General features: G+C 36.4%; 1 protein-coding gene across 4 annotated transcripts in view; it reads left to right on the top strand.

The window, feature by feature from the left end:
- DENND4C (DENN domain containing 4C) overlaps positions 1–12,927 on the top strand; it is a 119,363-nt gene that overhangs the window by 51,073 nt on the left and 55,363 nt on the right. For all 4 annotated transcript variants that reach the window (XM_070794486.1, XM_070794484.1, XM_070794485.1 and 1 more), the window contains 5 exons: positions 2,579–2,679; positions 3,252–3,470; positions 9,063–9,208; positions 10,915–10,950; positions 11,040–11,170. In XM_070794486.1, coding sequence (XP_070650587.1) covers positions 2,579–2,679; positions 3,252–3,470; positions 9,063–9,208; positions 10,915–10,950; positions 11,040–11,170 — 633 coding nt within the window. The remainder of the gene's footprint in view (positions 1–2,578; positions 2,680–3,251; positions 3,471–9,062; positions 9,209–10,914; positions 10,951–11,039; positions 11,171–12,927) is intronic.

Raw genomic sequence — 12,927 nt, 5'->3', positions numbered from 1 at the left:
ATGTCAGCTTTTCACCATTGAATATGATGTTAGCTGTGAATTGTCATATATGGCCTTAATTGTGTTGAGATTTGTTCCCTCTGTAGCCACTTCATTGAGAGTTTTTATGGTGGTGGTTGAATTTTGTCATTTGCTTTTACAGTGTCCGTTGAAATGATCACGTGGTTTTCCTCTCCTTTTGTTAATGTGGTGTGTCACGTTGCTTGATTTCTTTATATTTAACCATCCTTGTGTTGCTAGAGTAAGTCCAACTTTATTGTGGTGTATGATCCTTTTTATATATTGTTGGATTTGATTTGCTAATATTTTGATGAGAATTTTTGCATCTATATTCAAAGATATTGGCCTGTAATTGTCTTTTTTGTAGTGCCTTTGTCTGGATTTGATAACAGGGTATTGGTGGTGATGAATTTGAGAGTGTTTCATCCTCTTTAATAATTTGCAGTACTGTTAGAAAGAGAAGTTTGGTAGAATTTCCCTGAGGAACTGCCTGGTCCTGGACTTTGTTTTCTGGGAATTTTTTAAATTGCAAATTCAAGTTTAGTACTAGTGATTGGTCTGTTCAGAGTGTCTGTTTTTCTTTTTCTGCCTTTAGAATTTACTGTTTACTTTTAACTTCTGCCATTTTAAGTATGGTATCTCTTGATGTGGGTCTGTTTGGGTTCACCTTGTTTGGGATCCTCTGTGCTTCCTTTATCTGGATATGTTTCTTTTCTCAGGTTTGGGGAGTTTTTAAGCTATAATCTACTTAAATACATTTTTGACCCCCTCTTCTGTTTTCTGGTACCCCTCCCTATAAGGTGAATATTGGTACATTTAATGTTATTCTTGAGAGCTCTTAAACGGTTTCCATTTTGAAAAATTTGTTTTTCTTTTACCTCTTGTTAGTCCCAGCAGTTCTCCAAACAGGCTTGTCTCCCCTGCATAGGATTCCTGGACTGGGGTGCCCTGCATTTGACTCTCACTGCTCCCTCCCCTGGGTGGGTGTCTACCTTATAATCTTCTTTTTCCTCTGAGTCCCCTCCATGGACACAGGTCCCAACTCAAATCACTTTTCTTTCCTTCCATGTGTATCTGTCTTATTGCCTTAGTGGTACAGTAGTTCACCTGCCAGTTTTCAGTTAGTTTTTCATGAGAATTGTTCCATGTGTCAGTGTATTTTCTGATGTATTGATGGGAGAAAGTGAGCTCCATATCCTCTTAGTGCACCTACTTGATCGATCTCCACTGTGGACATTTAGATTTACTTATCGCCTGGAAACAATGAACTACTTGGCAAGCACTAAGTATTTCTTGTAGTACACATTTTGTTATTTTTTAGTAACTATCCCTAAAAAAGTTACTTCAAGGTTGCATATACTGTGGTGCTTTGGAAGTTATTTTGAAGTTGTAACTCAAAGATTTACCCCATTTTATTTGCTATTCTGAATAAAATAATAGAGATTGTTAATTTTGCCCAGGCTTAAATAACTTCTGTATAATTTCTATAGATCAAAACACTATTTATAAAATAGTTTTGAATGTTTAATTATACAATTATGAAATGTTCTAGATACCAAAGAATTATAGAGAATAATGTAAATAATTTGCGTGAATCTTCCACTAAGAGTCCAGATTCCACCAATACACATTATATTTATACTAGTATAAATGATGTTTTGTTTTGCCTGCTTTAAAAGTTTTTACGTTTGTACAGTTTTCTTTTTTTTTTTATTGTATTTTTATTTTTTAACTTTACAATATTGTATTGGTTTTGCCATATATCAAAATGAATCCGCCACAGGTATACATGTGTTCCCTATCCTGAACCCTCCTTCCTCCTTCCTCCCCATACCATCCCTCTGTGTACAGTTTTCTGATTTGCTGTTTTCCTTAGCATTTTCTGTGAGCATTTCTATGTTGATACATGTAGCTCTACTTTGTTTTCAGTATTTACCAGTGTTGATGGCTATTTAGATTGCAGTTAAATTTTAAAGTACGGACAAAGCCTCTATGATCATTATTATGCATATTTCTTTGAATATATGGTTAATATACTCAAAAATATCCCTGAAATATATACCTAAGAATTTAAGATTCTAGCATTGATATTGGTAAGTGATATAGCATTAGCTCCAGCTCATGGTTGGCACATAGTGCTTTCATCTTTGTAGAGTTTGTGACTGTAACATATAGACTGTATGTTACTGACTCTGATATTTGTTGAGATTTGCTTCTAATAGGTACTTTTAAGTCTCAAGTCAGTTAAGTTTAACACTTAAAATATTATAATGCTAAAATGTAACTTTGAAACAAGACTTGTGTTATATTCATGACTCCAGTTAATGAAAGTCTGTGTTGGAGGGTTAGAATGAGATGACCAAATTTGGCTGAGGTTGATTGAAATGAAAAGAGAACTTCTTGGAAATCACTTAAGAATTTAAGTGATCATTTAAGTGATCATTGAAGAATGCAGACTCTTAAATTGTAACGTCAGTATAAATACCCTTTCCATCTTCTTTTTTAGTTTGACATAAGAATTTTGTTTAAGTAAAGACAGATTATAACAGACTTTATTAATTATGTTGTTATTTAATAGATCAGATGAAAAGAAGAACATGAACTGGAAGCAGCTTCCCAAAAAGCCATGCAAAAATCTGATTAGCACCTTGAAGAAATTGTATCCCCAGCTATTCTCAGGTAAATGTGAGGAAAAGGAGTTTTTTTTAAACTTTTCATTTTATATTGAAGTATAGCTGATTAACAATATTGTGACAGTTTCAGGTGAACAGCAGAGGGACTCAGCCATACATATATCATTCTCCCCCAAATTCTCCTCCCATCCAGGCTGCCACATAACTTTGAGCAGATTTCCCTGTGCTATACAATAGGTCCTTGTTCATTATCCATTTTAAATATTGCGGTGTGTACATGTCAATCCCAAACTCCCTAACTATAAGAAGGGATATTTTTAATGAAAGAATGTATATAAAAGAATTCTTGTTAAATTTAAACGTAGTTTTGCTGTGTTTAATGGGAGTCTCATTGCAAAACAAATTCCAGTAGTGAGAGATTACTATGTGGTTCCTGGTGTCTGAGCGTGCTCTCTGTGCCTCCCTGTGAGCCTCTGCCAGTGAACCCTTCACACTAATGCGGAGAGGAGTTTCAAGAAGCCATGGGCTCTATTTTGACAATTCCCTTAATTGTTGAGTTATTATATATGTATAACATTATGTATTAATGTCATTTATTTCTCTTTCTTCATTTGTCAGTTCACCGAAAAACTCAAGAAGGTTCAGCAATTGAGATGACTCCAATTGAAGCAGATTTCTCTTGGCAAAAGAAGATGACACAACTTGAGATGGAAATTCAAGAGGCATTTTTGCGCTTTATGGCATCGATTTTAAAGGGCTACAGAACATATCTCAGACCAATCACAGAGGCTCCTTCAAATAAAGCTACAGCTGCTGATTCATTGTTTGACCGACAGGGTAAGTAGCATTGAAAATATAAATACTTTTTATTGAAATGAAAAAATTTTCTCTTTGGTAGTACTGCCAAGAAGTATTTACTATATAAGATCTTAGAAATTTATATTAAAATATGGTGATCTTCTGTGTATTTGTAATCTAGTTCTATGAATAGAATTTCTTTTGACTTTTATACCTTATTTTTCTTCCTGAGAAATTTGAAATTGGAGGTGTTTCATTATGAAATGTCAAAGATGTTGCTTATATTTATAGTATTCTGTGACCAGTTATCTCAGTAGAATGAAGCTGGTCATTTGCTTTTAGGTGTTTTCTCAGCTTTATATAATTTTTGACCTTATACATTTTTGGCTTTACAGTATTCTCTAACAAATAGTTTTTGGAATAAAGCCACCAGTGTTTAAAATTTTTTGAAAAGTACAGCCTTGTTCCAGAGGAAAATACCATACTCATTCTCTTTAGTATTTGTAGTTTTAGGAAATTACAAAGATTTGTGTTGGTATTCAGCAGTTCTTATATATATAGTGGAAAACTTACAGATACATCAGTATTCATAACGATAATTATTTTACATATCTATAGTTTGGCCCTGCAGTTATTGTTTTTTTTAATCTGTATTTCCCCAATAATCCTTTTATCTTTTCTCATTTCTGGTTTAGGATGACTTATTTCTCAAATATTTAATTACCACTTACTAAGTCCAATTAGTTATTATTTAGGGATATCAGTCAGTCAGTCAGTTTAGTCTCTCAGTCGTGTCCGACCCCATGAATCACAGCACGCCAGGCCTCCCTGTCCATCACCAACTCCCGGAGTTCGCTCAGACTCACATCCATCGAGTCAGTGATGCCATCCAGCCATCTCATCCTCCGTCGTCCCCTTCTCCTCCTGCCCCCAATCCCTCCCAGCATCAGAGTCTTTTCCAGTGAGTCAACTCTTGGCATGAGGTGGCCAAAGTACTGGAGTTTCAGCTTTAGCATCATTCCTTCCAAAGAAATCCCAGGGCTGATCTCCTTCAGAATGGACTGGTTGGATTTAGGGACATAGAGGAGTATAAAATCTATCTCCTTGGGATACCCAATGGAAAATAATTTAACATGTTTTAAGAAATAGAACAAATACTCAAGAAAAAGATTTTACATAATCATTCAGTGAGAGGGCATAAACATTCAGAAAAAGGAAACATTCTTAAAGATACTCATCATGAACTCTTTGGAAGACTTCATGAAAGAAGAGCATGACTTTAAAGAATGGATATAATTGCTATAATCAACCTGCTGCTACTACTGCTAAGTCGCTTCAGTCGTGTGCGACCCATAGGTGGCAGCCCACCAGGCTCCCCCGTCCCTGGGATTCTCCAGGCAAGAACACTGGAATGGGTTGCCGTTTCCTTCTCCAGTGCATGAAAGTGAAAAGTGAAAGTGAAGTCGCTCAGTCGTGTCTGACTCTTAGCGACCCCATGGACTGCAGCCCACCAGGCTCCTCCATCCATGGGGATTTTCCAGGCAAGAGTACTGGAGTAGGGTGCCATTGCCTTCTCCGATGATCAACCTGGGCAGCATATTAAATAGCAGAGAAATTACTTTACCAGCAAAGGTCCGTCTAGTCAAAGTTATGGTTTTTCCAGTGGTCATGTATGGATGTGAGAGTTGGACTGTGAAGAAAGGTGAGCGCCGAAGAATTGATGCTTTTGAACTGTGCTGCTGGAGAAGACTCTTGAGAGTCCCTTGGACAGCAAGGAGATCGAACCAGTCCATCCTAAAGGAAATGAGTCCTGAATATTCACTGGAAGGACTGATGCTAAAGCTGAAACTCCAATCCTTTGGCCACCTGATTCGAAGAACTGACTCACTGGAAAAGACCCTGATGCTGGGAAAGATTGAAGGCAGGAGGAGAAGGGGACGACAGAGGATGAGATGGTTGGATGGTGTCACTGACTCATGGACATGAGTTTAAGTAAACTCCAGGAGTTGGTGATGGACAGGGAGGCCTGGCGTGCTGTGATTCATGGCATCGCAGAGTTGGACATGACTGAGCGACTGAACTGAACTGAAAGATTGATCCATGGGTTCAGGTGTTATCAGACTCATTCAATTCATTATAATTTCCCCATCAGCCTTTCATTTAATTATATTAGTAGCCTTTACTGATCATTGCCTAGATCCATTAGAAGAAAAGACTTCTTGTTACTGCTTGGTAGGAATTATTTATTTCTGTTTTATTGGAGCTTTTCTCAACCAAGTAATATTTCAAGGTGATCTAGTAAGGACAACAGCATGTGGAATGCCCTGAAGCATAACAGAAAGGGTGGAGGAAAAACTGACCTTAAAAACCATGCTTGAAATGCTGGATGAAAGCCAGATCGTGTTGGCTCTTTTAGGAACAATGAAGGATTTCAGTGTTTATTCCAAGAGTAATCGCAAGTCAGTGAGGGATATTTAAGTAGGTAATAGGATCAGGTTTGCATTTGTAAAACAAACAAACAAAAAAACCTCTTTGACTCCTCTGCAGAGGTTCAATTGGAGGCACCCAAAGTGTGGATCTACTTATTAGTTGATTATTGCATTGGTTCAAATGAAGTGACCTGGATTATTTGATAGCATGAATGGAAACGTGATTTTTAGGATGTAAATTGAATAGAGCTTGGCAATTGAATATGGGATGTAAGAGGGAGATGTCAAGAACGACTTGGAGCTGCATGTCTTTAACAACCAAGTGGATGGTTTATTGTTTATTTAAGGCCCTTTATTGAGAAGAAAAATGGCAGAGAGGGGAAGGATCTAATTATTTGTTAAGGAAAAGTTTTTCATTTTATTTATTTATTTTGTTGAATTATAATTGATGTGCAGCATTTATATGTTACAGGTGTACAACACAGCATAGTAATTCACAGTATTTGCAGGCTATACTCCGTTTATGGGGGCTTCCCAGGTGGCACTAGTGGTAAAGAACCCACCTGCTAGTGCAGGAGATGTAAGAGATGCAGGTTCAGTCCCTGGGTTGGGAAGATTCCCTGGAGGAGGGGATAGCAACCCACTCCAGCTTGTTGCTTAGAGAATCCCGTGGACAGAGGAGCTTGGCAGGCTGCAGACTGTAGAGTAGCACAGAGTTGGACACGATTGAAGCAACTTAGCCACAGACACGCACACACGCCCTCCATTTATAGCTGTTATAAAATACCGACTATATTCCCTGTGCTGTGTGTCCTCATAGCTTATTTATCTTATGCATGATAGTTTGTACTTCTTAATCCCCTACCCCTATCTAACCCCTCCCTGCTTCCCTCTCCCCACTGGTAGCCACTAGTTTGTTTTCTATATCTGTGAATTCTTTTTTTACCATATTTACTAATTTGTTTTATTTTTTAGATTCCATATATAAGTGATAATATAGAGTATTTTTCTGTGTTTCACTTGTTTCACTAAGCATTAAACTCATCTGTGTTGTTGGAAATGGCAGAATTTCATTCTTATTTATGAATGAGTAATAGTCTATTATGTATATGCGTGTGTGTGTGTGTGTGTGTGTATCACAACTGCTTTATCCATCCATCTATTGACTAGTTAGGTTACTTCCTTGTCTTGACTATTATAAATAGTGCAGCTGTGAATATTGGGGTGCATATATCTTTGTGAATTAGTGTTTTTGTTTTTTCTGGATATGTATCCTGGAGTGTGGAATTGCTGGATCATATGGTAATTCTATTTTTAGTTTTCTGAGGAACCTCCATACTGTTTTCCACAGCGGTGCCATCAATTTCCATTTCCACCAACAGTGAATGAGGGTTTGCTTTTCTCCACCTCCTCACTAACATTTGTTAATTTTGTCCTTTTTGATGATAGCCATTCTGAAAGGTGTGAGATGATGTCTCATTGTGGTTTTGATTTGCTTTCTCTAATGATTAATGATATTGAGCATCTTTTTATGTTCTTATTGGCCCTCTGAATGTCCTCTTTGGAAAAATGTTTGAGGAAAGATTTTTAAAATGAGAGAGACTTGAGTATACTGGTTCCTAGCTAATAGAATCTTCCAGAGAACACTGAAAGAGCTGTATCCCAGGCTCATGGTGGGCTTGGCCTTAGATAGGAGGGGAGGGTCATACTCACTGTAAAACGTGGTAAGGAATAAATGAAAGCAGAAAGAGTCATAGATTTTATAGTGAGATAATGTAGTTCTCACTTAATGATTTCCATTTTCTCTGCAGTTTATCACCATGCAGGGATGAGGGGGAGAACATGGAGGGAGAACATTTAAACACTGAAAATAACTGTGAAAACACGAGTAAAGGAAGTTCAGACTCCAGAAACGTAGTGTGATTACAGGTCAGGGATAAAGGTGTAAGTTAAGTCGTTTTGATTCACCTAGTTATGTAACTCCACCCCCTACCACCCACCCAACTTGCGCTCAGCCACACTGGTGCAGATACAGAGAAAGCAGACAATGTATTGCTCCAGAGCTAGGTTATACTAGATGAGTTTGACAAAGAAGACCAAAGGGCATAAAAATTGAGAGTGTTGACAAAATAATGAAAATGGACATGGAATCAGTGTTAAAGACATGAAGATAGAAGGATGTATGTAGAATGTAAAAGGGTGAATGGATTGCATATTATCCCTCACAAAAGGCTTGGTAGGAAGAACTTAAGCATACCAGATAGACAGGAGTAACAGAGAGTAACTTGTAAATTAGAGATTTGGGAGGCAAAGCTGTTTATAGTTCTACGAAGAAAAGTCCAGGGAGTATGAAGCTATGTATAGAAGTTGGTGATTGATGTGGAGCTGGGAGAAGGCAGTGGCACCCCACTCCAGTACTCTTGCGTGGAGAATCCCATGGACGGAGGAGCCTGGTGGGCTGCAGTCCATGCGGTCGCTGGGAGTCGGACGAGACTGAGCAACTTCCCTTTCACTTTTCACTTTCACGCATTGGAGAAGAAAGTGGCAACCCACTCCGGTGTTCTTGCCTGGAGAATCCCAGGGACGGGGGAGCCTGGTGGGCTGCCGTCTATGGGGTCGCACAGAGTCGGACACGACTGAAGCGACTTAGCAGCAGCAGCAGCAGCAGACCATAGATTATTGAAAATTAAGGAATTTAAAACTCTGAAATGTTGGATGGTTGGGTTTTATGGGTGTTGAAGAATGATGATAGGACGAGTTGGAGAGAAGACTTTGAATTAGGTGCCCTGCTCTTCAGTGGATGAAGGAAAGAGTATTTCTAAAGTCAGCAGCTGTCTACAGTTAGTCGAGGAATGGATAAAATAAGAGCCAGAAGAGCAGACGTGTTTATAAGATGATACAGAAGTAATTGGTAGCATTGCAGAGGAAAGATTTAACCCTTCCTGCTTTAGAGTATGTAGAGTATCAGAAATTTTCGACTTGAGATCTGTAGAGCTAGAGACTCCTTTTAGGAGATTCATATTTCAGTGAAAAGGTTAATGGTATAAGTTAAGAGTTTTCATGGTTGAATTAGGCATAAGGGACTATGGTCCCTTTATATATGTATGTATATAAAGATAAAAAAGTATATATAAAAGTTTAAAAATAATACATCTAGTTCTGCTTTGAAATCTGAATTTAATTCTAATTTTATTTTCTTCAGGATTTTTAAAAAGTCGAGATCGTGCCTATACAAAATTCTACACCCTTTTATCCAAAACACAGATTTTTATTCGTTTCATTGAAGAATGTAGTTTTGTAAGTGATAAAGATACTGGATTGGCTTTTTTTGATGACTGCATAGAAAAGGTAAAAGTTTGTCCTGTAAATCAGTATTAAAGAAAAGCTTTAATAATTTGTTTATCTTTATAATCATTATTGTTTTATTAGCCCGAATGATCTGAGGAAAGCATTGACATTCTGGTGTTCGTGTGTGTGTGTTTGTGCACATGAGCACACACGCAGATGTTCAGTGCTACACTTAATGTAAGAATTGTTTCCCTTTGTGGTGTCTAATACTACCAAACATAGCTAATTTTTCTCTGAATCTCACTTTTGTTTTGTATCAAGTACTAAGAACATCACTGAAACTCCTGAATCATTTTTTTTTTTTAACATGACTAAGATAAGATTTAGTAGTTCATTAAAAAAAGTTTAGTTTTGGGAATTCCCTGGTGGTCCAGTGATTAGGACACCTTGCTTTCACTGCCAGGGGCCCAGGTTCAGTCAGTATTCAGGGAACTAAGATTCCACAAGCCACACAGGGCAGCTATACAGAAACCCCCAAAGAACAAACCAAAAAAAAAGGTTAGTTTTGTGGGTAATGGAAATCCTGTGGGTTTTTTTTTGTTTGTTTGTTTGTTTTAGTGTCTTTCCAGATACTTTTGCTGATATTTCTTTTGTCCTGATGGAAACTTTGGAAATATGTTAAGGCTTTACTCACTCATAAAAACTTAAAGTTGACTTTTTAAAATTTATTTATTTTTGCCTGTGATGAAGGGCAGCATGAGGCATTCATGCTGCATGCAGGCTTTTTCTGGTTGCTGAGTGCAGGGGGCCGCTCTGTAGTTGCCATGTAAGGGCTTCTCTTTGCAGTGGCTTCTTATGTTGCGGAGTATGGACTCTAGGGTGCGAGGGGTTTAGTACTTACAGTACTCTGGCTCAGTAGTTGTGGTGCACAAGCTTAGTTGCCCCACGGCATGTGGAACCTTCCCAGACCAGGGATCAAACCCGTGTTCTTTGCATTGACAGGCAGATTCGTAACCAGTGGACCACCATGGTACTTCTATGTTGATTTCTGACAGTGATAGCTCACATATTTTTTCTCATTTTTCGTAGAGCTCTTATTTTTGCTAGGTGGGTTGTAGGACTTATTGTTTATGCAAACTGTATTTATAAAATTAGAGATTGTATCAAAAAAGGTAGAATATTATGACATTGTAATTTTATAGGCTCCTAATGATTTGTGTATCTTAGAAGACTTGCATAATTTTCTCCCATTACATCAGTGTGATCTGAAACTCTAGGAATACGATTTAAACTTTTCAACTTTTTTGTTTACTTAAATAGTCCAATAGTCCAATATCATTCAGTTAGAGAAGCTTGGATATTGTCAATCATGCTTGTTTGGAAAATTCCATGGACTGAAGAGCCTGCGGACTACAGTCCATGAGGTCGCAAAGAGTTGGACGTGACTGAGCAACTAAGCACAGATATTATCAATCAGTAATGCAGGAGTTTGTTAATAATGAAATTTTTGGTTTGAGAAATCAGGTTCTTATGATTGCCTATCTTTTCCTTCTAAAGAGGGATATATGAACTAGTCAAAATGAATTGTTTTCTATCCTAATAGTCGAAAGAGAAATATTATACAAGTATGGGGTCCACCAAATACATTGTGAAGTGTTTCATATCTGCCTGGTATTAAAAAAGAATAGTTTTTTAAACTAGAATTTAAGATAATCTCTATTAAATTCATAGTAGACATTTTCACTGAGAATTCCTTTTTTTCCTAGTTGTTTCCTGATAAAGGCACAGAGAAAACAGACAAGGTATATTTTTTTCTTAAATACAAGTTTCAACATTTTAGAATCAGGTCTTGCTGATATGCAAATTAATTGAAGAAAACCATTATTTTTAGGTTGACGTTGATTCAGCAGAAGATACCAAATTGATAGAGCTAGACGATTCACAGAAAAGTGAGCACACTGTATTCATAATGCCACCCGAGCCACCTCCTGATGACGGAAAGGACCTGTCACCCAAGTACAGGTACCAGGAATGGTTCTGAAGTTGTTTGGATACAATTTAATAGCTTGATCTTTTGCAACTATTAGTAGATACGTATATTGATCATTTGTAAAGGTCATTTTCAAAATGTATTCTGTGAACTGGTGGAGATGAATATTCTGTGGAGATACCACCAGGGATTGTAATTTAAGAACTGGACTGCCCTGTTTGAAGGGAAGCCAGATGCTGATCACTATTAACCTAAACATTTACCGCATTTTAATCTTTAAAATTTTCATTTCTGAAGAAGAAAAATGTTTGTGAGGATCCCCTCCTTTTGGGGTGTTTTTGTTGTCAGTGAAAAACTGTGAAATTCTTATGCATTAGTAAGCTATCACTTAAAAGTAGAGGGCCGGGAATCACTCTTTATTAAAATAAACTTAGAGAATTTGGATGGGAATCTTTTAAGAAATTAAAAAGTTTGTTTATTATTATGATCATGGTAATACTTTAATACATTCAGAAAACCACACAGAAATAATTAGCACATCATTTTAGCACTAATACTTAATGTCTGTTAATAATCATATATATATGTTTTTGTCTTTTTTGTACGTATATTTGAATTTACTGAAAACAAATATTAGTTCATCTTGCACATATTTGTTGTGATGTGTGTGTACCTTTAATGGTCTGAACATTTTTCCATGCCAATAAATATTTTTGTGCCATGTCATTTTGAGTAACTACACTGCATGCAATTAAACTAGTTTCCTATGGAATTCATTTGTAGTTTTCTGCTATCTATATCTTTGTGTGTACACACTGTTACTTTCTTAGGCTGTATTCATAAAAGAATTTCTAGGGCAGTGGGAATATAAAAGAACTGTTTCTAAAAATAAAATTAATATATAATCTTACTAGGACTACATAAGAATGAAGACTGTATGCCTGAGATTGAGTGATTTAATTAAGTACTCTTTTGATTGCATGTCAATTATAGAAAGAGAGCTCTTTTTTTACTTTGACTTTAATCACTATACATTGGAATGCAGGTATTGACAAATAAGTAAATCAGGTGTTGACAGATAAGTATATCAAATAGGAAAGGTAATATATTTCAGAAGGAAATTGGCCAGAGGAAATAAGTAGGCCGTTTCTGAGAAGAAATCCCAATAGTCAATAATATGAAAGTATGTTAAGCTTTTCTAGTATTTAAAGAAATGCAAATCAAATGATGAGTAGAAGCATTTTTATTCTATCAACTTGAAGATATGAGTATAACTTTTCTGGAAATAATTTGACAGTGATTATAATAATTTTTATTTTCTTGATAGGCATTTACCATAGAAAACTCTTATAGGGTCTTATTCTAAGAAATTAAGCAAAATATTCACAAAGATAAATGTACAAAGTTGAAAAACAACCTACAAATGTTCAAACAGTAAAGAATTTGTTAAATTATGGTACATCCCTAATATAAAACTATTATGGCATTTTTCCTTTTATATGAATACAAGGTACTTTTATAAAGAAACAAAATTACAAAATATATATACTAAATGTTTTAATATAAATTATCATTGAATACATGTGTTCTGTTGAAAGAGTTATTAATTCTTCAAAGTCAAAATATCAGGGTTTTCTGTGTTTTAGGCATTGGTTGAAAATAACATATAGGATGGGGAGGAGCCAAAGTCTCCATGTCGATAGTCTACTTATCTTATAATTACATCATCCTACATATCTGAAAAAGAAATGTGTATACAAGGATTTTGGAGAATAATGTTGGTTACATT

Source organism: Bos indicus, chromosome 8 (assembly GCF_029378745.1).
Source record: "Bos indicus isolate NIAB-ARS_2022 breed Sahiwal x Tharparkar chromosome 8, NIAB-ARS_B.indTharparkar_mat_pri_1.0, whole genome shotgun sequence".
Classification (NCBI taxonomy): domain Eukaryota; kingdom Metazoa; phylum Chordata; class Mammalia; order Artiodactyla; family Bovidae; genus Bos; species Bos indicus.
This window is presented reverse-complemented; position numbering and strand designations above follow the sequence as displayed.